The sequence below is a fragment of the Lithobates pipiens genome, unplaced genomic scaffold, assembly GCF_037356315.1.
Source record: "Lithobates pipiens isolate NorthernLeopardFrog02 unplaced genomic scaffold, aLitPip1_a1.2 Scaffold_13, whole genome shotgun sequence".
In the NCBI taxonomy this organism is placed as follows: domain Eukaryota; kingdom Metazoa; phylum Chordata; class Amphibia; order Anura; family Ranidae; genus Lithobates; species Lithobates pipiens.
The window spans coordinates 133832119-133857117 of NW_027507718.1; the positions used below are offsets into that span (position 1 = coordinate 133832119).

At 47.0% G+C, this 24999-nt stretch overlaps 1 protein-coding gene across 1 annotated transcript in view; it reads right to left on the reverse strand.

The window, feature by feature from the left end:
• The window catches only part of SPMAP2 (sperm microtubule associated protein 2), a 132974-nt gene that overhangs the window by 23625 nt on the left and 84350 nt on the right, over positions 1-24999 (reverse strand). The window contains exon 6 of the mRNA XM_077475611.1: positions 23330-23507. Within this exon, the coding sequence (XP_077331737.1) occupies positions 23330-23507 (178 nt within the window). The remainder of the gene's footprint in view (positions 1-23329; positions 23508-24999) is intronic.

Sequence of the window (24999 nt, forward strand, 5' to 3'; positions counted from 1 at the left end):
TGAACTTACTTTTCTAGTCCTGTCATACGTCATCACGTTCAAAATGAACAGACTTTGGTACACTAGAATGTGGGAAACCCTCAACCCACGCATGTTTCATGCACTTCATTAACCACTTCAATACAGGGCACTTAAACACCTTCCTGCCCAGACCAATTTTGAGCTTTCAGCGCTGTCGCACTTTGAATGACAATTGCGCGGTCATGCTACACTGTACCCAAATGAAATTTTTATCATTTTTTTCCCACAAATAGAGCTTTCTTTTGGTGGTATTTGATCACCTCTACGGTTTTTATTTTTTGCGCTACAAATAAAAAAATACCGAAAATTTTGAAAAAAAAAATGTTTTTTTTTGTTTCAGTTTCAAAACTTTGTAAATAAGTACATTTTCTCCTTCACTGATGGGCACTGATGGGGCTACACTGATGGGCACTGATAAGGTGGCACTGATGGGCACCAATGTGGCACCAATGAAGTGGCACTGATAGGCGGCACTGATGGGCGACACGGATGGGCGACACGGATGGGCGACACGGACGGACACTGATAGGTGGCACAAATTGGCACTGATAGCTGGCACGGATGGGCGGCACGGATGGGCATGGATAGGCGGCACAGGTGGGCATGGATAGGCGGCACAGGTGGGCATAGATAGGCGGCACAGGTGGGCATAGATAGGCGGCACAGGTGGGCATGGATAGGCGGCACAGGTGGGCACTCATAGGCGGCACAGGTGGGCACTCAGGCGGCACAGGTGGGCACTCAGGCGGCACAGGTGGGCACTCATAGGCGGCACAGGTGGGCACTCATAGGCGGCATCGGTGTTATAGTAATGGATGCCAATCAGTGCCAAACAATAATGCATGCCAATCAGTGATGCCCATTGTGGCCACTGATTGGCATCCATTATGGGCACTGATTGGCACCCATTGTGCTGACTGGCACCCTGGTGGTCTAGGGAGGATTATGGATTTTTATTACCTTTTCCCTGGTGGTCTAGTGGTGTCCCTGGTGGTCCAGTGTGGGCATCCTCGGGGGGGCTGTGCTGATAATCGATCAGCACAGACCCCCCCTGTCAGAGGAGCAGCCGATCGGCTCTCCTCTACTCGCGTCTGACAGACGCGAGTGAGGGAAAGCCGATCACCGGCTCTTCCCATTTACACTGTGATCAGCCGTGATTGGACACGGCTGATCACATGGTAAAGAGTCTCCGTCGGAGACTCTTTACCGAGATCGTAGTTGCCGGGTGTCAGACTGACACCCCGCAACAACGATCGCCGCGATGCGCGCCCCCGGGGGCGCTCAGCGGCTCATTATCCTAATCACGTCATATGACGTCCGGTTAGGATAATGAAACCACTTTGCCGCCGTCAATTTGTAATAGGGCGGGCGGCAAGTGGTTAAAATTGCACACCCCCCTTGCAATTTGCAGTGGGTGTCAGTGCTATTTTAATGACACCCCAAACAAAGGTTACAAAACATTGTGTTTGCCTGCACCGGATCACATTTACAAAACGACCATGCGAACCGGTTGCAGTGCAGTTCCAATATTGGTGCATGCATGACTTTGGTGCAATTTGAGCTGATTCAAAATGAATAGGCCTTGATTGCACCACAATCAACTTAGTAAGCCTGGTTTCACACTATAGTTTGCATGTGAAATTCACAGGAACTGAACCGCATTCCTGTTCAATTCACATGAGATTCTGTGTGGTGTGACACACCGGTGGTAAGCAATTTTTCGTGGGCAAAGGCTGATGTTGGCTTTTCAATCATCATGGCACCATGGTTGATATGGTGTCAGGGTGATCGAAGCGCATTGTTTCCATTGTTACATTCTAATATATAATGAAGTGGTTCAACTCACCATAATGTAGAATCAGTTGGGAGCCCTGGGCGTGTCACATCTCCTGCCACCAGATGCATCATGTCACTTGGGGCGGCACAGTGGTGTAGTGGTTAGCACTCACGCCTAGCAGTAAAAAGGATTGCTGGTTCAAATCCCAACCACGACACTACCAGCCTGGAGTTTGCAAGTTCTCCCTGTGCCTGCGTTGGTTTCCTCTCACACTCCAAAGACATGGTAGGTTGATTGGCTTCTGCCCAAAATTGGTCCTAGTATATGAATGGGGAACTTAGATTGTGGGCTCCTTGAGGGTAGGGACCGATATGAGTGTGCAATGTACAGGGATAGGGACAATTGTAGACACTCACTCAGGATGGACTAGTGTCTTTATTCAACCTATGTCGCCTGTCACCAGATGAAGATTTTTAACTTGCCACTGTCACCTGCCACTAGATGTGGATTGTCACTTGCCATATCGTCTGCCACCAGATGTGGATTGTGACTTGCCACATTACCTGCCACCATTTGCAGATTTGTCACTTGCCACTTTACCTACCACCATTTGTAGATTGTCACTTGCCATGTCACCTGCCACAATTTGCATATTGTCACTTGCCACCATTTCAGATTGTCACTTGCCACGTCACCTGCCACTAGATGTGGGTTGTCACTTGCCAACTGATGTGGATTGTCACTTGCCATGCCAGCCAGTGACACCAAATGTGCATTGTTGCTGCATTGCCGTAGCAGCGACCCGCTGGTTAAGCAGGGACGCAAGAGACTTGGGGCTATGGGCTCCAGATTCGGGGCTCCAACCTTGATAGCCACCCCCTGGCGATGCCTATGACCAAGGGTAAAACAGGACCAAGGCATGCCACTGAGGGCAACATAAAGTCCAGCCTGGCTCTGGCATTGGCAGACATGTTGTGGTGCCAACTGCTGAATCAGTAAGCTGGTGAGCACCACAACAAGCTTGCCAGTTCCAGGCTGGACTGTCAGTAACACAAGCAATAGAAAACTCAGCTTAGCCTCAGTCAACTGTCAGTAACACACAAGCAATGCAAAATTCAGCCCAGCCAGCCTCAATCACATACTTTGCCAGTTGCCACACAGAATCACAGACAGTCTCTCACTGACTCACAGTTGCCAAGTGTGAACAGCAGAATGCCAACAGCAGCACAGTAGTCTGAGCAGTGGTATGTCTGAGATTCTCTGATACTAGACCAAAAGAGAAAGACATACCTGGATGGACAGGACAGCAGCAGTTCCTCCATTGGGGGGGGGGGGAGGGGGGGCTGCTACACAGCACTGTACAAGCTTTCTGCGCTCCAGTGCCCAGGCAAAATTCTACAGGCATTGCCATATACTACAGGCACTGCAAGCTCCCACTGTGCTCAGTGTGCTGCCTGGTCGTAGATCTGTCAGCCTGAGCCCGATAGACCAGCCTGGCAGTGTACCACAATGTGTGTGCAGCTATGCTTAATGATCTATTACACTTGCTGCAGCTGCAGCATTATTACACTCTGTGGGCCACTGACTGCAGTGCTGCCTGTCGCTGGTGCCATGTGTGGCTGCCGAGCAGAGACACCATGCATATGCATTTCATTTTGGCCCCGGGGGGTTTGAACACCCCTGACTCCCCCTATATCAACACCCCTGGTGCAAGGCAATGTTTTCAATGGTCTGGGCAGCTCTAAAAATACCATGGAAAGAAAATGCAAAGGTAATATTATATGTTTTGTAAAGATGCTTAGTTTCCCTTGATAGATATAAAGAGCCTTTTTATTTTTAAACTACAGGTATTCTTGAAGCAGCGAGACAGCATAATTGTAGCATGTTATGTAATCTCCATCTAGTGGCTAATTTATATATGTCTATACTAAAACAAAAAATATGTAAGCCCTTGTACACACGGTCGGAGATTCCGACAACCAAATCCGTTGGAGTTATTCTGACAGATTAATTCCGGACGAGGTCCGGAAGTGATGTTGTATACACACGGTCGGACTAAGTTGTCGGAATTTCCGATTGCCAAGAACGCGGTGACATAAGCCACGTACGGCGGGCCTAGAAAAGGGAAGTTCAGCACCACGTCCGGCACCCTTTGGGCTCCTTCTGCTGATCTCGTGTGCATCGTGTGTTAGTAGAAGTTTGGTGAGAGACGATTCGCGCTTTTCAGATTTGTGATTCAGTTCGCTACTGCTCTTCAGTTTCTGCTTGTCTTTGCGTATCTGATAATCAGTGCGCGTAGTCAGTAAGTATTTGTTTCTCATTGTGGACTATATCTTGGTATAGTATGCTTTGATTTGCATTGCTTATTGTCTGCTTGCTTCTGCTATTCAGGTCGTTCTTTCAGGCATTGCTGTTTATCGGTGCTTTCTGTTGTCCGTTCTGACCAGCCGACCGTTTTCAAACCATGTTTCGTCTACGTACTCGTCGTAGAGTTTGTGCTGTGCAGGGGCTTTGTGTTGGGGTTCTTACTTTGACACAAGCCCGGTCCATGAACAGGGAGGGGAGGCGTTTGTGGACCAAGAATTGGTTGTGCCAGCATGACCAGTTCTCGCACATGCCTTTGCTCCGTGAGATCCGCGAGAATAATCCTGATGATTTCAGGAATTATCTCCGGATGACGGACCCCGTTTTTCACCGTCTGCTGGCTTTGCTGTCCCCTTATATCACCAGGCAGGATACCTGCATGCGGCAAGCCATCACTCCGGAGCAGAGGCTCATCGCCATGTTGCGCTACTTGGCGACAGGGAGAAGCCTTCAGGACCTCAAGTTCTCTACAGGCATCTCCCCCCAGGCTCTGGGGATCATTATTCCAGAGACCTGTTCTGCCATCATTCAGGTCCTGCAGAAGGACTATATGAAGGCAAGTTTTATCCTTTAACATCATATTCTATGTATTTGATGATTGCTAATGTCTTGGATTTCTTTCCTCATTCCCTAATTACCGTCATTGCAATATGCTCTAATTGATATGCTCTGCCCCTTTGTCTTCATGCATATTTGCCTCACTAACTTCCCCACCATCCTCTTCTTGGCCCATAAAACTATAGTCTAGTCACTTACCAATGTCTTTTTCAGCTCCATAGTATTGCTTTCCCCTAAACACCCCCTAAAATGTCTACAAATGTTATGTGTGTGCTTCAATTCATGCAGAGTGACATATTTTATTTTTGGTTGTGCCAAACTCATTAGGAAACCCCCTCCCCCCAACTGCTAGGTCAGCTGCTAGCAATCCTCTATCTGCTGACTTTACCAAACCCAATACACACTATATCTACCTTTTTGATGGTCACATTTATGGATGAATTCACCAAAGCATGTAGTGCAAGGGCCTGCCTCAATACTTTCAAATGCTATCATTTGTCCCCCCCCTATTATTATCTTGATATGTAATAGCAGAATGTGAAAATGTGCTTCCATGTTGGTCTCTTTTTGTTATTATGACACTTCTTACCTGTCCGGTGGGCTGCCAATAGTGTAAGTAAGGAGGGGCTTCCCAAAGTATCACAAATTATTTAGGCATTCAGCTCTCAATCAAGTGGAGAGAGTTACCTGTCCAAAACACCCCCCCCCCCTCATTTTTAGCAAGGGCCCATCAGGTGGTGGGGGTGGGGGGGGGGTGATGACTCTGATAAGGGGACCTTATACTTTAGGCTTTAAATACTCAGTTCCCAAAATGTTATACTGATCTTGGCCAAAAATGTTGGTGTCTAATCTGCTTGCAATGTTGATTTGCAAAATTACTAATTTTTTGTCTTGTTTCACTCCACAGTGTCCTTCAACGCCACAGGAATGGCAGACTGTGGCCTCCCACTTTGCCAGTCGTTGGGACTTTCCCAATTGTGGAGGTGCAATTGATGGGAAACACGTCCGCATCGTCCCACCCCCCAACTCGGGGTCGTACTATTTTAGTATTGTGATGTTGGCGGTGGTGTCTGCGACCTATGACTTCTTGTATGTGGACGTGGGGCAAAATGGCCGGATGTCGGATGGTGGAGTGTTCTCACGGACGGAGTTCTACTGGTGTCTCCAGAGTGGCAGTCTGGGCTTGCCACCCCCAGAAGAGAATCAGGAAGGACTCCCGTTCGTCTTTGTCGCGGATGAGGCGTTTGCCCTGGAAAACCATCTGATGCGGCCTTTCCCGATGAGGACCCTCACCTCGGACCAGAGGATTTTTAATTTCCGGCTGTCCAGAGCCAGAAGAGTGGTGGAGAACACTTTTGGAATACTGGCCAGCCGGTTCCGCCTTTTTTTAATGCCTATCCACATGGCAGAATACAAAATAAATCACATTGTGCTGGCCTGCTGTATTCTTCACAATTTCCTAAAAAGACATTCTGCAAACTATGCGGTCTCAGTTGTCCAAGAAGCAGACTTGCTGGAAAATGAGAGCGTCACGGGCCTTGAAGCTGCTCGTCCTGGCTTGCCCCTCCAAAGCGCCCGTGAGGTTAGAAACCAATACATGGAGTACTTTGTGGGTAGGGGGGGACATTCATATGCCAGACAATGTCTGAGCGGCATTTTTGGAATACATTTTTCTTTGAAACTCCAATAATCTTTGTTTTCATTTACTGCTTGGCTTGGTTTTATGTGTCTCCTAGGTAAATTTATGTTTTTTATTGTTGTGCCTTTTTCTCCAACAGTGCAAACCCAAGTTCTAAGCGAGATGAGGGGACAGTCTCTTCTTCAGATAATCTTATGATGTTGTGGGTCTGCTACACACACACCTTGTTTTTGTTAACTAATGTATGTAGTGCATAACTGACCAAAATCTTGCTAATTTTCAGCACCATGACAGAAATATGTGGGTGTTATTTACTAAAGGCACATCCACTATGCACTACAAGTGCACTGCAAAAGTACACCTGAAACTGCACTTGGAGTGCAAAGTGGAGTTGCCTTTAGTAAATAACACCCATTGTCACCGAAAACAACAATATTAATACAAATACTGCTTTTGCGCATTGAAAAAGGAAGCCACACATTGTTGATAATTTAACTTTTTAATCAAAGCACATTCACATGTGCGTTTAGAAAAGGGTTTTACAACAAAGCAACAAATTGGGTGTATCAAAAACATTATTTCAGGTAATTTTTTGGTAACTTGGTGTTTTTGTGTAAACAGGCATGTATCTAAGCGTAACATACAGAACACAGGAACTTACAAAGTTCAACTTTAAAAAGTGAAGACAATATCAGACATGAGTATGTACAAACTGGGCTGATATTGCCTTCATCACATGGGGTGTCACCCCTGGAAAAGCCAACTTTGGAAGATGCACACAGTGTGTCAACATGTGCTATCTCCCATCATGGAGGATCAATGTACATGTTTTGGGGCTGCAACCCCTTCATTTCAGCCACTTTCCACAAAACACATACACTGATCCCCCATGATGGGAGATGAGCGCATGTTGACACACTCTGTGCATCTTCCAAATTTAGATTTTTATAAAAGACAAAAGTTGTTGTTTAAAAGCAAAAAAAATAAAACCCTAGCTAGTTTGGGGTCTTTCACACTCTCCCCAAAACATCAATGATGTTCTTCATTTTATTTTTAACATCATTGATGTTTTGCTGTATATTTTCTAAATCCCGATTGCACCCCATTATCTCTCCAATCAGCATCTGGGCACTTTCACTGGTAAAATGTGATTCTTCTTCCACATCACCTACAAAACAAAGCAAAAAAACACACCATGTATTATAAATATGACGACATACATTGATGAGTTTCCCGGAAACTGTGTTCTCCAACACTCACCTGTTGTGGTGACAATTTGTCCAACTTCAACAATCTCTCCTTCCTCCTCCTCCTCCTGCTCCTCTGCTTCTGGTTTTGGAATTTTGCCTTCTTTGGGAGGGGTGGGGTCCCTGGTGTCCTCAGACTTCCCGAGTCTTCTCTCCCCTATGAGAATGTAAAAAAGGAATAATTAGCACATAGAGGGCAGAAATAGGAATATGAAACATTGCTTGGAAGTGTTGTACAATTGTGTTTTTTGGCCGAGTTCAAAGGTGAGAACATTATTGTGGACACTTTGTTAAGCTGGAATACTTACCTGCAGAACGATGTTTCTTACGAACGAATGAAACCATAAACTTGAAAGTGGCCATTTTAAACTGCACAACATGAAATGAAAGCACATGGAGTAGTATGCAAGCAAGAATAATCATATGAACACACGACAACTACTTACTTTTTTGAAGAACACGCTTGATCCTTCTGTACTGATCGTGCTCCCTCAGTTTTAGGTCTGACCAGCGTTTTCTCAGTTGATCCTTGGATCAGCGTACCCCAAAATTCTTCTGAAGACTCTTTACAACTTTAGTCATGATCTTGGCCTTTCTGATATTTGGGTTTGGGTAAGGTCCATACTTCCCATCATAGTCGGTCCTGTTCAATATGTCCACCATCTCCAACATCTCTACAAAAGACATATTTGAGGCCTTAAATCTTCTCTTCCTGGATCGGGACGTTTCAGGCTCCGGGCTTTCCTCACCCTCCTCCTCGTTAATGGAACTCTGATTGCGCACCTGCATTGTCTCTGCCATGTGCTCTCCCCACTGCGCCAAAAGCGAAGGGGCGGGGAATAGTCTAGAAAGAACGTCAGGGGTGGGCGGAGTTTCATGCATGCGCACTGTATATAAAACGCAACACGCGTGTGTCGTCTGTACGATCTGTGAACAGAGTGAGGAGCTGACGCGACGATCGTGCAAACAAAGGTAACATTTTGAACTTGGTACATCACTAGACTAGACTGCTTCTATCTAGGCCTATGTTGGGACAAGATTAGGAGGGTTTATCATGGCATTATTAGTATTTTAGGGTTTGTCTTGTGTTGTGTCTTGCAGACAAGATGGATCCCTTCAAAAACCCCAATTTTATGGGGCTATTCCTTGAAGTGTACAGGGAGCTGCCCTGCCTGTGGCAAATCAACAACCCCTTTTATCATGACTGAAGAAAGAGGAAGGCAGCGCTGGAGAAACTGATTTCTTTGGTGCGGATCATGGTCCCCACAGCAGACATGGCCTATGTGAAGATGAAAATTGGTTCCATGAAGATTACATATCTCAGGGAGAGAAAGAAGCACCTGGAGTCCCTGAGATCAGGAGATCCAGATGCCATTTATTACCCCAGAATGGTTTACTTCCAGAGGCTGCATTTTCTGGTAGACCAGGGGGAACCTACGCCACCACTCGACCGTCTTCCTTCAAGGCTTCCTTCACCCCCAGCTGAGGCTTCCAAAGTCCAACCTGGGCCTTCCAGGCAGCAACATGTGGTGGGGCCCAGCTTGAGACAGGTATTGCATTGTTGAACATATTTCTTGTCGTACATTTAATGATGTTAACTACAGTGGTGTGAAAAAGTGTTTGCCCCCTTCCTCATTTCCTGTTCCTTTGCATGTTTGTCACACTTAAGTGTTTCGGAACATCAAACCAATTTAAACAATAGTCAAGGACAACACAAGTAAACACAAAATGCAATTTGTAAATGAAGGTGTTTATTATTAAAGGTGAAAAAAAATCCAAACCATCATGGCCCTGTGTGAAAAAGTGATTGCCCCCTAAACCTAATAACTGGTTGGGCCACCCTTAGCAGCAACAACTGCAACCAAGCATTTGCGATAACGTGCAATGAGGCTTTTACAGCGTCCTGGAGGAATTTTGGAACACTCATCTTTGCAGAATTGTCCTAATTCAGTTACATTAGAGGGTTTTCGAGCATGAACGGCCTTTTTAAGGTCATACCACAACATCTCAGTAGGATTCAGGTCAGGACTTTGGCTAGGCCACTCCAAAGTCTTCATTTTGTTTTTCTTCAGCCATTCGGTGGTGGACTTGCTGGTGTGTTTAGGATCATTGTCCTGCTGCAGAACCCAAGTTCGTTTTAGCTTGAGTACACGAACAGATGGTCGGACATTCTCCTTCAGGATCTCTTGGTAGACAGCAGAATTCATAGTTCCTTTTATCACGGCAAGTCTTCCAGGTCCTGAAGCAGCAAAACAGCCCCAGACCATCACACTACCACCACCATATTTTACTGTTGGTATAATGTTCTTTTTATGAAATGCAGTGTTCCTTCTATGCCAGATATACTTGGACACACACCTTCCAAAGAGTTCCACTTTTGTCTCATCGGTCCACAGAATGTTGTCCCAAAAGTCTTGGGGATCATCAAGATGTGTTGTGGAGAAATTGAGACGAGCTTTGATGTTCTTTTTGCTCAGCAGTGGTTTTCTCCTTGGAACTCTGCCATGCAGGCCATTTTTGCCCAGTCTTTTCCTGATGGTGGAGGCATAAACGCTGACCTTAACTGAGGCAAGTGAGGCCTGCAGTTCCTTGGACGTTGTTGTGGGGTCTTTTGTGACCTCTTGGATGAGTCGTCGCTGCGCTCTTGGGGTAATTTTGGGCGGCCTGCCACTCCTGGGAAGGTTCACCACTGTTCCATGTCTTTGCCATTTGTGGATAATGGCTCTCACTGTGGTTCGCTGGATTCCCAACGCTTTGGAAATGGCTTTATAACCCTTTCCAGACTGATAGATCTCAATTACTTTCTTTCTCAATTGTTCCTGAATTTCTTTGGGTCTCGGCATGATGTGTAGCTTTTAAGGATCTTCTGGTGGACCTTACTGTGTCAAGCAGCTCCTATTTAAGTGATGCCTTGATTGTGAACAGGTGTGGCAATAATCAGGCCTGGGTGTGGCTAGAGAAATTGAACTCAGGTGTGGACAACCACAGTTATAGTATGTTTTAACAAGGGGGGCAATCACTTTTTCACACAGGTATTTTTTTTCACCTTTAATAATAAACACCTTCATTTACAAATTGCATTTTGTGTTTACTTGTGTAGTCCTTGACTATTGTTTAAATTGGTTTGATGTTCCGAAACACTTAAGTGTGACAAACATGCAAAGGAACAGGAAATGAGAAAGGGGGCAAACACTTTTTCACACCACTGTAGATGTTCTTATTGATCAGTAAGTTGTGATTTAACAAAGTGGTTTACATATCAATAGACAGCAGTGACCAAAAATGATTGGGACATGAATGAAAAATGCTGGGCTCAGAATGATAGTCTGTTCTATTTGGTAACATTCAATTTGCAACAGTCATGAGCTAAAAATGGTGTGATTAATGAGCAAAAAACTAAAACTATGTCCCATTTTCATACACAGGAAGACCTCAGCCGGGGGAGGCTGTGGCAAGTGGCAGTCAGATGGTCGACCAACGCCCTCCTTCTCCTCCTCCTGCCACAACTACAGGAGCCCAGCCACAGCCTCGAAGGATGCCTGGTGGGAAGTGCCTAAGGAAGGCGATAGAGTGATGGCCTGGGTTCAGTCTGGTCTGACAGAAGATGCAGCCTCTTGAAGAACCACATCCTGCGGACATAGATGGCATCTGCTTTTCCTGATCTCTAGGACTTCTGGACCAGACTTCTCACCCTGAGATATGTACTCCTCAGGCCACCAATTTTTATTTTTCAAATTAGTTCATGTCTGCCCTGGGGGCCAAAGGCTTCGCCAAATTGACAAGTTTATCCAGCGCTGCCTTCCTCTTTTTAGTTGTTTGAGACCTAAATAAAGTTTTTTTTGTTTGAAGAAATACTTGCGTATGTGTTTTACTTCAAAAAGGCCAGTTTATTTGTGAGCAGGCAGGTACATTTAAAAAATACAAAGTGAAATGAATAACAAGGAGTACCAACACTGAACCTCCTGTAGATTAAAAAAGAAAATATAAAAAAGATAATAATGTTGTTGTGGTAAGTTTACACACAAAACACACCCCAAAAAATGGAAAGATGAGCAAACTGTCAAAAAAGCAGATGTTTATGAAAAAAAACAACCACAAAATTCCCCCAAAAAACAATAAAAAAAAAAAATAAATTGTGTAGATGTGACGATTTCAAAAATGGTATTGTTGAAATTAGTAAAAAAGACTCAGGAAATACGTTCGGGAGAAGTGTGTGTGACTATGAGCATCAAAAGAAGTTCATTCTTGCAGCATTGTAAAGAACAAGAGAATGCGCTTCATGAAAGAATTTTTAACATTGCAGCGTGACGAATGTGCTATATCGATTACGAGCAGTAGTTTTATCTGAGCGAGCGCTTCCATGTCGGAATTTGATTGTGAGCATGCGTGGCACCTTGTCCGTCGGAGTAGGCTACACATGATCGGAGTATGTCCGATCGGAGCATTTTGTCGGAAAATTTTACCGGCAAGTTGGAAAAGTTGGTCCGTCGGATACTCCGACGGAAACAGTCCGATGCAGACCACACACAGTCGGAATATCCGAAAAAACGGTCCGATAGGAAACATTCCAACGGAATCTCTGACCGTGTGTACAAGGGCCAAGAGGCAGCATGTAAAATGTGAAAGCGCTAATAAAAATAAGGATTTTTTAGGTACTTGTAAAATTCTTTTCTTGGAGCACAGTACAGGACACAGGCTCCTTTAAGTTATGTCCTGGTTTATATGCTGCCACCTTCAGGTGAGGATTCTGGCAAACAAAGGACAGCCCATATAATCAAGCAGAGAACAACGCAATGGCAGTAGTGAGGGTGGCCTGTTTTCTGTACTGTACTCCAAGAAAAACATTTTACAGGAAAGTCAAAAAATTTTATTTTTTAATTGTACAGTACAGAACACAGGCTCCTATAAAGTGGTTGAAAACTTCAGACATAAAATATGAACAAGGCATATCCCTCTATAGTGTGTCTTCCAGTCATTTTGAAAATATAGGCCATCTTTTACCTGAAGACACTAGCAAAAAAAAAAAAACTGAGGGTTGATGGGGGTGGGAGGGGTTACATGTACTGTCCTAACAACTTTGTTTGCCAATGTCCTCACCTGAACGTAGCAGCATTCAACCCATGGTCAAGACTTAAAGCAGAATTAAAGTTCAGCTATGATATACTGTGAGGAATTCTCTTTTCTCTTCTGCAATAAAACATATGTTCCTCCCTGCTCACAGTGATCCCTAGACTGTAAACTGAGCTTGCGCATGCACAGCTCATCTTACATTGGCCAGGCCTATGTTGTGTGCCTGGGTGACTAGTGTATCGCTGGCTCCTGACGAGCAGGCGCTATGGTTTTTTGAAAAGTTAATTTGCCTGAAACCACAGTTGGGTTTCAGGACTATTTCTCTAAAATTCTGGTTTCAGTACCAGTCCAGCTGGGTTGCACTGGGTTCTCCTTGACCACAGGTGTCGCTGTCACCGCCGGCAAGAGTAGAAACGCAGTCTAGCTGGGTGCATTGATTGCCACTATTCTCTCGGAACCAGCCCAGTGGGAGTGTTTTCCTGCTGCACATTCTGGGTGGTGGAATTTAAGGTACCGAAGCCACGTTGGCAGGGGGGCTTTTATTTCTGTCTGTTCAGTTCTGGTGGTCCTCCTGACCCAGCCCCATGGCCATCCTGGCCTGGGGTGTGGAACCATGCATCCTGAGTGGATTTCGGGGCCTATTGATCCAAGGGTGGTCAGGTGCCGTCTCATCTGAATGGAGAGGCCCAGCAACTGCAACCCCAGGGGAGGACTCTTTTGGGAGAAGACCATGCGCAAGGCTGGTTTCTCTGAAGGAGCCTGGAGGCTTAGTTGAAGGACGCAACCTAAATCAACACTCATACGGTATCGCCGGATCGGCTGAGTGAACCTGGTACCGTATGTCAGTTCTTTAAATTTATCCACATCCCTCAGTAACGCTCAAGTGTATCTCACAAGTCTGTGGCAGAGACTTTGTCGAGCACCCCACCGCTGCTAGGCCTAGTGAGAGAGGTCTATCTGGGGGTTGTTAAATCCAGTTGGGAAACAGTTTCTATTCTCTGTATTTTCTCTAAAGACTTCCATTTTTGCAATCTAATTGCCTGAACTCACTCCTAACCCTCTACCCTTTATTGAGAGACTCTGTTATGTTCTAAATAAATAACCCAAAAGAGGATTCAGTGTCAGTTTCCACATTCTTTGGGCCATCTACCACGGGAACCCCAAGACGGAGAAGTGAGGTAACAGTAAGCCCAAATAAAACCAGCAGCTCCTTCGGGGGTCAATGCTACACTAGTTATTGTGCATGCACAGAAGTGGATAAAAGTGAGCTTATCTTGCGGTGACCAATAAAGATGGCCAAAACCTGGCACACAGAAGAAGATGCTGGCACTAGCATTGGGAAGGTAAGTATCCTAACTTCAGTTTGGCTTTAACCACTTAAAGACTAATGCCATTTACACACGACCGGACTTTGACGGACTAGGTCAGACGAACTTTCGGAGGAGTTCCGACGGACTTTCCGAACAAATGGACTTGGGCACACACAAACACACCAAAGTCCGACGGATTCGAACGTGCTGACGTACGACTGGACTAGCTGCCCTTGTGTCGGTTTTCGTCCATCGGACTAGCATACAGATGAGTGGATTTTTTGACCGGACTCGAGTCCGTAGGAAAGATTTGAAACGTTTTATTTCTATGTTCGTCTGACTTTTGGGGGAAAAAAGTCCACTGGAGCTAATACACGATATGTAATATCCGACAGATTCATGCCTTTTTTGCCACTTTACATGTAACATGTTTACATGTAACAATCAGTACTTTGTGCTAGAAAATTTCTTAGAACCACCAAACATTATATATTTTTTTTAAATTGAGGTCCTAGAGAATAAATTGCTGGGTTTTGCAATTTGCAACAAACTGCACTGCTGTGATCCACAAGAGAAGCACAGCCAAATGAGCTTTGGCTGTACTTCTTGTTTAAGTCAAATGTCCAATGCATGGCCCATAACCCTGCATCAATTTTGAGGACACTGAGGGACAGCCCACAACCAGAGCGTAGGGGAGGAAAGCGCAAGCTACAGCAGAGTATTGGGTAAGTAAACCTGCTTTCTGCAGCCCTCTAGGTCTATACAAGCACTTACCCCTTGCAGTGTGGGTGGAACATTTTTTCTTTTCTTTGGAGATGGGCTTTAACTTAAAAAATGCATGTAACAAATGTGTGTTTAGGAAAAGGAACATGAATTCCATGGCCCAGTTATTTCTGTCATTAATTTATTTACACATATATATATATATATATATATATATATATATATATATATATATATAGACAGCCCTCAAATTTTCCACTCGCCTACTCGCGAGTGGAAAATGAGGGCTTGCGAGCTGGGCTGTCTGGGAGCAGGGGGGTGAGCACCACTGGTGGGCAGGGCGGAGTTGATTAAGAGCCATTGTCCCAGCAATCGCCCCGGGGGAAGAGCGAAGGAGGAAGAGGAGAACCACGGGATAATAGAGCAGGGTAGCACTCTGTTACAGCTTACATTACCATTGTCTCCGCTCTGCTCGACACAGCCCCACCTCCTCCTGACCCCGTACATGTGATAGGCAGAATGCTGGTCCAATGCTGGGATGCGTTCTGTCTATCACAGGCACGGGGTCAGGAGGAGGTGGGGCTGTGTTGAGCAGAGTGGAGACAATTGTAATGTAAGCTGTAACAGCGTGCTATCCTGCTCCTCTTCCTCCAGTCATGCATTCCTCTGCCCAGGCAAGGCTGCAATAGTGAGCACAGTGAGGCTGCAATGGTGGGCACAGTGAGGCTGCAATAGTGGGCACAGTGTGGCTGCAATGGTGGGCACAGTGAGGCTGCAATGGTGGGCACAGTGTGGCTGCAATGGTGGGTAGTGATGGACGAACTTCCGACGGGACGTTTCGCGAACGCGAAATGCGAACGGACCCAAACGTTCGCGAAACCGAACGTTCGCCGCGGGCCCCATTGACTTCAATGGGAGGCGAACTTTGCAAACCTTCATGTCGAATTTGCGGCCACGTGGTAATTATTAGGGGGTAAAACGTAGTCCCACCATCTGGACAATGACATAATACATGTATGAGGTGAATTTGGGATCGATAACTACAAGCATTTTTATTTTATTTGAATGACACATGCACCGTGATAGAGGCATCTGACAGCAGCACCGTAATACAGAGCACTGACAGCAGCACCGTGACATACAGCGCTGACAGCAGCACCGTGACATACAGCGCTGACAGCAGCACCGTGACATACAGCGCTGACAGCAGCACCGTGACATACAGCGCTGACAGCAGCACCGTGACATACAGCTCTGACAGCAGCACCGTGACATACAGCGCTGACAGCAGCACCGTGACATACAGCGCTGACAGCAGCACCGTGACATACAGCGCTGACAGCAGCACCGTGACATACAGCGCTGACAGCAGCACCGTGACATACAGCGCTGACAGCAGCACCGTGACATACAGCGCTGACAGCAGCACCGTGACATACAGCGCTGACAGCAGCACCGTGACATACAGCGCTGACAGCAGCACCGTGACATACAGCGCTGACAGCAGCACCGTGACATACAGCGCTGACAGCAGCACCGTGACATACAGCGCTGACAGCAGCACCGTGACATACAGCACTGACAGCAGCACCGTAAGCAGCCCCAGGAGGAAGTCAGCACAGCACAGGGATGGTGTGATCCCCTCATAATAAGAACCCCCAGGAGGAAGTCAGCACAGCACAGGGATAGTGTGATCCCTTCATAATAAGAACCCCCAGGAGGAAGTCAGCACAGCACAGGGATATCATAAGCAGCCCCAGTAGAAATATGACACCGCTCAACCTCTTCAAAGAGGAGGGTAGGGGCATATAGTACGGTGTGCTTTTTTGGGTCAAGGAAGTGAGCCAAATGAATTAAGAAGGTCTGTGTGCTTGATTAAAAAAATAGTTTATAGACATATACATGGTCTACTGGTCACATGTGTTGAATTCCTCCGAGATCCATGCCTCATTCATTTTTAGAAATGTGAGGTAGTTAACACTGTGGTGAGCTAGGCGAGTACGCTTATCGGTCACAATCCCCCCTGCTGCGCTGAACGTCCTTTCGGACAGGACACTGGATGAGGGGCAAGCCAACAGTTCGATTGCAAATTGGGCAAGCTCTGGCCAGAGGTCAAGCCTGCCCACCCAGTAGTCTAGGGGTTCATCACTCCTCAGAGCGTCCACATCGGCCGTTAACCCAATGTAGTCGGACACCTGACGGTCTAGGCGTTCCCTGATGCTGGATCCGGATGACACCTGTCGATGGGTCGGCTGAAAGAATGACCTCATATCCGAAGTCACCAACACATCTTCAAACCGGCCTCTTCTTGCAGGCGCTGTTGGATTGGTACCCGCAAATCCTTCTCTGGGAGTGGGAATTGCTCCTCTGCCAGCGCACGCAAAAGCAGAATGCAGCATTTCTCGAAGCAAGGCCTGGAAGTGCTGCATTCTGACAGCCCTCTGCGACGGCGGTAACATTTCCGCCATTTTGTGTTTGTACCGGGGGTCTAAGTACGTTGCCACCCAGTACTGGTCCTTGACCCTCATGCTTTTTATACGGGGGTCCCTATTAAAACACTGGAGCATGAAGGCCCCCATTTGCACTAAAGTGGAAGCGGTGTGGTGGCCTGGCTCCTGCTCATCATCCAGGATAATGTCGTCCTCTTCATTCTCCTCTCCCCATCCTCGCACAACAGGGATCCCAGAAAGGTTTAAAGCATGCTCTTCTTGCTCCTGCTCATCCGCCCCGGCACCATCCTCCTCTGACTCCTCATCAGACTCCTGTTGTTGACTTGTCTCAGATAGAGTAGCCCCCCCTGGGAATTCATCCAGCATTGCGACTTCCTCATCTTCCCGCTCCTGCTCCTCCACAGCCTGATCAATGACACGATGCAATGCACGCTCCAGAAAGAAGGCATAAGGTACCATGTCACTGATGGCGCCATGGCTGCGACTGACCAGTTTGGTGATCTCCTCAAATGGCCGCAGAAGTCTGCATGTGTCGCGCATGAGCAGCCACTGGCGCGGTGAAAAAAAACCCAGCTCCCCAGAACCGTTTCTTTCGCAGAGTTCATACAGGTAGACGTTAACTGCACGTTTCTGCTGGAGCAGCCTATCAAGCATATAGAAGGTTGAGTTCCATCGCGTCGGGCAATCGCAAATAAGACGTCTGACCGGCAGATGGTGTCGCCGCTGAATGTCAGCAAGGCGAGCCATGGCCGTGTAAGATCTTCTGAAATGGGCCGAGATTTTCCTTGCCTGCCGCAAGATGTCCTGGACCCCAGGGTATTTGACAAGGAATCGCTGCACGACCAAGTTTAAGACGTGTGCCATGCACGGCACGTGCGTGATTTTGCCCTGTTTCAATGCGCTAAGCAGATTGGCACCGTTGTCACACACCACTTTACCAACTGTCAAATTGAGCGGTGTTAGCCACTCATCTGCCTGTGAACGCAAAGCTGAAAGGAGTGCCGGGCCAGTGTGGCTCTTTGCTTCCAGGCACAACAGACGCAGCACGGCATGGCAACGTCTCACCTGGCATGTGGAATAGGTTCTGGGGAGCTTGGGCGGTGCAGTGGAAGAGACGCTAGCAGCGGAAAAGGAGGAGGCAGCTGAGGAGGAGAGGGAGGAGGATGGAGTAGGAGGAGGAGAAGAAGAGTCAGGCCTGCATGCAATCCGTGGCGGTAAAACCAAATCTACACGGGTGCCACGGGTTACATGCTTGACGGCCGTCAGAAGGTTCACCCAGTGGGCAGTAAAACTGATATACCTTCCCTGCCCGTGTTTGCTAGACCACGTGTCTGTGGTCAGATGTATCTTGGCACCGACACTGTGTGCCAGAGATACATTCACTTGCCGCTGAACATGGCCATATAGCTCTGGGATGCCCTTCTCTGAGAAATACTTCCTTCCTGGGACCTTCCATTGTGGTGTTCCAATGGCCACAAATTTGCGAAAGGCCTCCGAGTCCACCAGTTTATATGGCAGTAGTTGGCGGGCTATGAGTTCTGACAAGCCAGCCGCCAACCGTTGGGCAAGAGGGTTATCCGGCGTCATCATTTTTTTACGCTCAAACATTAGGCCCACGGAAGCCTGCCTTTTTGCAGAAAAATGTGAGCTTGGCGTGATGGAAGGTGGAGTGGAGGACAATTGTGAGGAGAGAGGAGAAGGAGAAGTAGAAGACGAGGCTGGACGGTGAGAGCCTGCAGTGTGGCTTTGTGTGTTCCGTTGCTCCCACTGGGCTCGGTGATGGCTGCTCATGTGCCTTCTTAAGGCGGTCGTCCCTAGGTGAGTATTGGGCTTACCGCGACTAACGCGTTGACTGCAAAGATTGCAGATGGCAACGCTATTGTCAGCAGCGGACACGTTAAAAAAAGCCCACACTGCGGAGCCATGTGCCGGTGTCCTGGGAGCGCCAGATGTGACCGTACATGGTCGATGACTCGCTCCTGATACATTTGCAGTCTGCTTTGTCCCTGCTGTGCAATGTAAGTCATTGCTGCTTCTCCTCCCTATCTGCTGGTCCATATCTCCCTCTGAACTCCCCTCCTCTTCCTCTCTTGTGGGCACCCACGTGACATCACTAGACACGTCATCATCAACGTCACCTTCCCCACCGCTATAAGTAGAGATCTCGGAGTAGGCAGCAACACCGGGGACCAACCTCCTCCTTGGGCTGATCTGGGTACTGGCGTCAGACTGCTGAGTAGCGCTTGTTGCTACCTCCTCTTCCTGATCCAATACCAAGAGTGGCTGCGCATCAGAAATGTCCTCTTGATATGGATCGGAAAATAATTCCAGTGACTCAAGCGGAAGGTATGTGGTGGTGGTGGTGGTGGTCGTGTTGTTGGTGGTAGTGTCTTTGGGGGTGCACATAGCAGAGAGTGAAGAAGAGGGTGCAGATCGAGAGGATGAGGAGGGTGCAGAAGAGTAAGGCTGAGCGAGCCACTCAACCAAGTCTGGTGCATCCTTTAAAGTAATTGAACGCACCTTCTGCAACTTCCCACTTTGGCTCAAGCCTGTTGCTCCTGCCCTACCCCTACCACCCCTGCGGAAGGGCCTGCCTCTTCCTCTGCCTGTCATTTTTTAAATGACCCTGTGACAAAACTCTTAGTCCCTATACCGATGAAGGACTGCTGCAGTATAGGGCAGCGGTCAGCAGTGGTGCACGTCAACCCTATCTATTGTGGACCGATAGCGGTCCTTACAGAACAGCAGACTGTACCGCACTCAAGCCTATGTACCGTAGCACCCTATACCAAGTTACCAGTCCTTATAAGAACTTTTGTGGACCAAGCAGGTTGTGTATTCGTGTTTAGCAGACTGTACGTCAGTCCCTATACCGCTGAAGGACTGCTGCAGTATAGGGCAGCGGTCAGCAGTGGTGCACGTCAACCCTATCTATTGTGGACCGATAGCGGTCCTTACAGAACAGCAGACTGTACCGCACTCAAGCCTATGTACCGTAGCACCCTATACCAAGTTACCAGTCCTTATAAGAACTTTTGTGGACCAAGCAGGTTGTGTATTAGTGTTTAGCAGACTGTACGTCAGTCCCTATACCGCTGAAGGACTGCTGCAGTATAGGGCAGCGGTCAGCAGTGGTGCACGTCAACCCTATCTATTGTGGACCGATAGCGGTCCTTACAGAACAGCAGACTGTACCGCACTCAAGCCTATGTACCGTAGCACCCTATACCAAGTTACCAGTCCTTATAAGAACTTTTGTGGAACAAGCAGGTTGTGTGTTAGTGATTAGCAGACTGTACGTCAGTCCCTATACCGCTGAAGGACTGCTGCAGTATAGGTGAGCGGTCAGCAGTGGTGCACGTCAACCCTATCTATTGTGGACCTATAGCGGTCCTTACAGAACAGCAGACTGTACCGCACTCAAGCCTATGTACCGTAGCACCCTATACCAAGTTACCAGTCCTTATAAGAACTTTTGTGGAACAAGCAGGTTGTGTGTTAGTGATTAGCAGACTGTACGTCAGTCCCTATACCGCTGAAGGACTGCTGCAGTATAGGTGAGCGGTCAGCAGTGGTGCACGTCAACCCTATCTATTGTGGACCGATAGCGGTCCTTACAGAACAGCAGACTGTACCGCACTCAAGCCTATGTACCGTAGCACCCTATACCAAGTTACCAGTCCTTATAAGAACTTTTGTGGACCAAGCAGGTTGTGTATTCGTGTTTAGCAGACTGTACGTCAGTCCCTATACCGCTGAAGGACTGCTGCAGTATAGGGCAGCGGTCAGCAGTGGTGCACGTCAACCCTATCTATTGTGGACCGATAGCGGTCCTTACAGAACAGCAGACTGTACCGCACTCAAGCCTATGTACCGTAGCACCCTATACCAAGTTACCAGTCCTTATAAGAACTTTTGTGGACCAAGCAGGTTGTGTATTAGTGTTTAGCAGACTGTACGTCAGTCCCTATACCGCTGAAGGACTGCTGCAGTATAGGGCAGCGGTCAGCAGTGGTGCACGTCAACCCTATCTATTGTGGACCGATAGCGGTCCTTACAGAACAGCAGACTGTACCGCACTCAAGCCTATGTACCGTAGCACCCTATACCAAGTTACCAGTCCTTATAAGAACTTTTGTGGAACAAGCAGGTTGTGTGTTAGTGATTAGCAGACTGTACGTCAGTCCCTATACCGCTGAAGGACTGCTGCAGTATAGGTGAGCGGTCAGCAGTGGTGCACGTCAACCCTATCTATTGTGGACCGATAGCGGTCCTTACAGAACAGCAGACTGTACCGCACTCAAGCCTATGTACCGTAGCACCCTATACCAAGTTACCAGTCCTTATAAGAACTTTTGTGGAACAAGCAGGTTGTGTGTTAGTGATTAGCAGACTGTACGTCAGTCCCTATACCGCTGAAGGACTGCTGCAGTATAGGGCAGCGGTCAGCAGTGGTGCACGTCAACCCTATCTATTGTGGACCGATAGCGGTCCTTACAGAACAGCAGACTGTACCGCACTCAAGCCTATGTACCGTAGCACCCTATACCAAGTTACCAGTCCTTATAAGAACTTTTGTGGAACAAGCAGGTTGTGTGTTAGTGATTAGCAGACTGTACGTCAGTCCCTATACCGCTGAAGGACTGCTGCAGTATAGGGCAGCGGTCAGCAGTGGTGCACGTCAACCCTATCTATTGTGGACCGATAGCGGTCCTTACAGAACAGCAGACTGTACCGCACTCAAGCCTATGTACCGTAGCACCCTATACCAAGTTACCAGTCCTTATAAGAACTTTTGTGGAACAAGCAGGTTGTGTGTTAGTGATTAGCAGACTGTACGTCAGTCCCTATACCGCTGAAGGACTGCTGCAGTATAGGGCAGCGGTCAGCAGTGGTGCACGTCAACCCTATCTATTGTGGACCGATAGCGGTCCTTACAGAACAGCAGACTGTACCGCACTCAAGCCTATGTACCGTAGCACCCTATACCAAGTTACCAGTCCTTATAAGAACTTTTGTGGAACAAGTGAGTTGTGAATGTTTAGCAGACTGCAGCAGAAGGGCAGCAGTCAAGTATAATATCCTTTCTATATTTGGAAGAAAGAATATTATACATGTACAAGCCTATTACTGTACCACTGATACCAGTCCTGAAAAGAACCTTTGTGGAACTAATAATAACAGCAAGTCTTTAAAATTACCCTCACTGCCTGACAACACTGCTTCCTTCCTGTCCCTATACAAATTGGCAAAAAAAGAGAACGATTAGTGGTTACTGGAACAGCTCTTTTGTGGACCTTGATAGTAACAGCTAATGATGATGATGATGATGATGATGATGAAAGACTAATCTGGCTGTCCCTGTAGCATACACCGTCCTTTCCCTTTCTCTAAACTAACAAAAGACACTCAGGCTGCTGCAAGAATCAGCAGCACAGCAAACCTATCAACACCTAACACCTATACCAGTCCTGAAAAGAACTTTTGTGTACCAAATAGCTAGTGGTTTATCTCTCCCTACTCCACACAGGAACCTGTCCCTATCGTAACAGAAGAAAGAATGTAAAATGGCCACCGGATCGGGTGTATTTATAGGTTAGGGGGAATGTACAAGTGTCCATGTGCTGTCATGTCTCAATTGGCTGTCCTGTATCACATGATAAACGTGTCACCAAAGGTTAAAGTTCTTGTATACATTAAACACGTAAGTCCGCCGCGGCGAACGACGGAAAAAGGCGTTCGAACGTGCGGACCGCGAATGTCGGAAATTCGCCGCGAAACGACCGCCGGGCGAACCGTTCGGCCATCACTAATGGTGGGCACAGTGAGGCTGCAATGCTGGGCACAGTGAGGCTGCAATGCTGGGCACAGGTGAGCCTGCATTGATGAGCACAGATGAGGCTGCAATGGTGGCCACAGGTGAGCCTGCATTGATGAGCACAGGTGAGGCTGCGTTGAGGGGCACAGGTGAGACTGCACTGTTGTTAATATTTATTTTGTAATTTAATTCTGCATAAAACATTTAAGTGTCATTTCATGAGATAATTTATTAAGGGTGTGTTTAGGAGTGTAATTTATGGGTGGGCGCGGCAGGGTAGGGGTTGGGAGGGGGGAGGCACTGATGGCGAGGAACCCTTAATATATATATATAGCATTAATGCATATATTACCCGCTAACTCTTCTGTTCTAGCTGAAGCAGTCACTGTTTTATTAGATCTTGGGCTTTCTTTTTCTTCATCTTGATGACTTGCTGGTCTGCTGGGCATCCCATTGCCTGTATGGTCCTTTGGCTTGGCTAGCTGAACAATGCGTGCACTAGCAGATGCTCTCTTAGCTTCTTCAGTTACCTGTAACAAATATGGAGTCACCAATGGCTGCAAGTGATTATTCTAAATTTCTAAATTTACAATATAATATGTAATAAGGGCTACATTTACTATTAGCTATGTACCAACCACCGCAACATACAGGGATATACGGTAATACTGACATATAATCACACATAGGTTGGACTTGATGGACTTGTGTCTTTTTTCAGCCTCACCTACTATGTAACTATGTAACCTATAGCCAGCAGAGGCAAAAAGGCAGATTTTCTCTGTATTGATCACATATTAGTTTTGACCATTAGTTGGAATAGTCATTTTATGTAAGGTTATTTACACATTATCACAATATGTAGAGCCTTTATGACCGCATAACATGTATAAGCGAGTTCTAGTGGGCATTATTCCTGGGCACCAGATATACATTATGTGTTCCTCTGCTTGTACTCAATTACAAACTCCCAGCACTGAGACCAAACTGTCAGTCATAGCTTGGGGTCTCATACTAATAAGCCAGAAGAACAGGCTCTCTATCACATGATCGCTGTGATTTGCTATCATAGCGTTCATTCATTCTATAGCCCTTCTCTGTATAAGGAAAAGAAACAACAGTCTTCTCCTTAACCACTTCAATACAGGGCACTTAAACACCTTCCTGTCCGGACCAATTTTGAGCTTTCAGCGCTGTCGCACTTTGAATGACAATTGCGCGGTCATGCTACACTGTACCCAAATGAAATTTTTATAATTTTTTTCCCACAAATAGAGCTTTCTTTTGGTGGTATTTGATCACCTCTACGGTTTTTATTTTTTGCTCTACAAATAAAAAAATACCGAAAATTTTGAAAAAAAAAATGTTTTATTTTGGTTTCAGTTTCAAAACTTTGTAAATAAGTATGTTTTCTCCTTCACTGATGGGCACTGATGGGGCTACACTGATGGGCACTGATAAGGCGGCACTGATGGGCACCAATGTGGCACCAATGAAGTGGCACTGATGAGGTGGCATTAATGGACACTGATATGTGGCACTGATAGGCGGCACTGATAGGCGGCACTGATAGGCGGAACTGATGGGCAACACGGATGGGCGACACAGAAGGACACTGATAGGTGGCACAAATTGGCACTGATAGCTGGCACAGATGGGCATGGATGGGCGGCACAGATGGGCATGGATAGGCGGCACAGATGGGCATGGATAGGCGGCACAGATGGGCATGGGTGAGCACTGATAGGCGGCACAGGTGGGCACTGATAGGCGGCACAGGTGAGCACTGATAGGCGGCACAGGTGGGCACTCATAGGCGGCACAGGTGGGCACTCATAGGCGGCATTGGTGTTATACTATAGTAATGGATGCCAATCAGTGCCAAACAATAATGCATGCCAATCAGTGATGCCTATTGTGGGCACTGATTGGCATCCATTATGGGCACTGATTGGCATCCATTGTGCTGACTGGCATCCCTGGTGGTCTAGGGAGGATTACCTTTTCCCTGGTGGTCTGGTG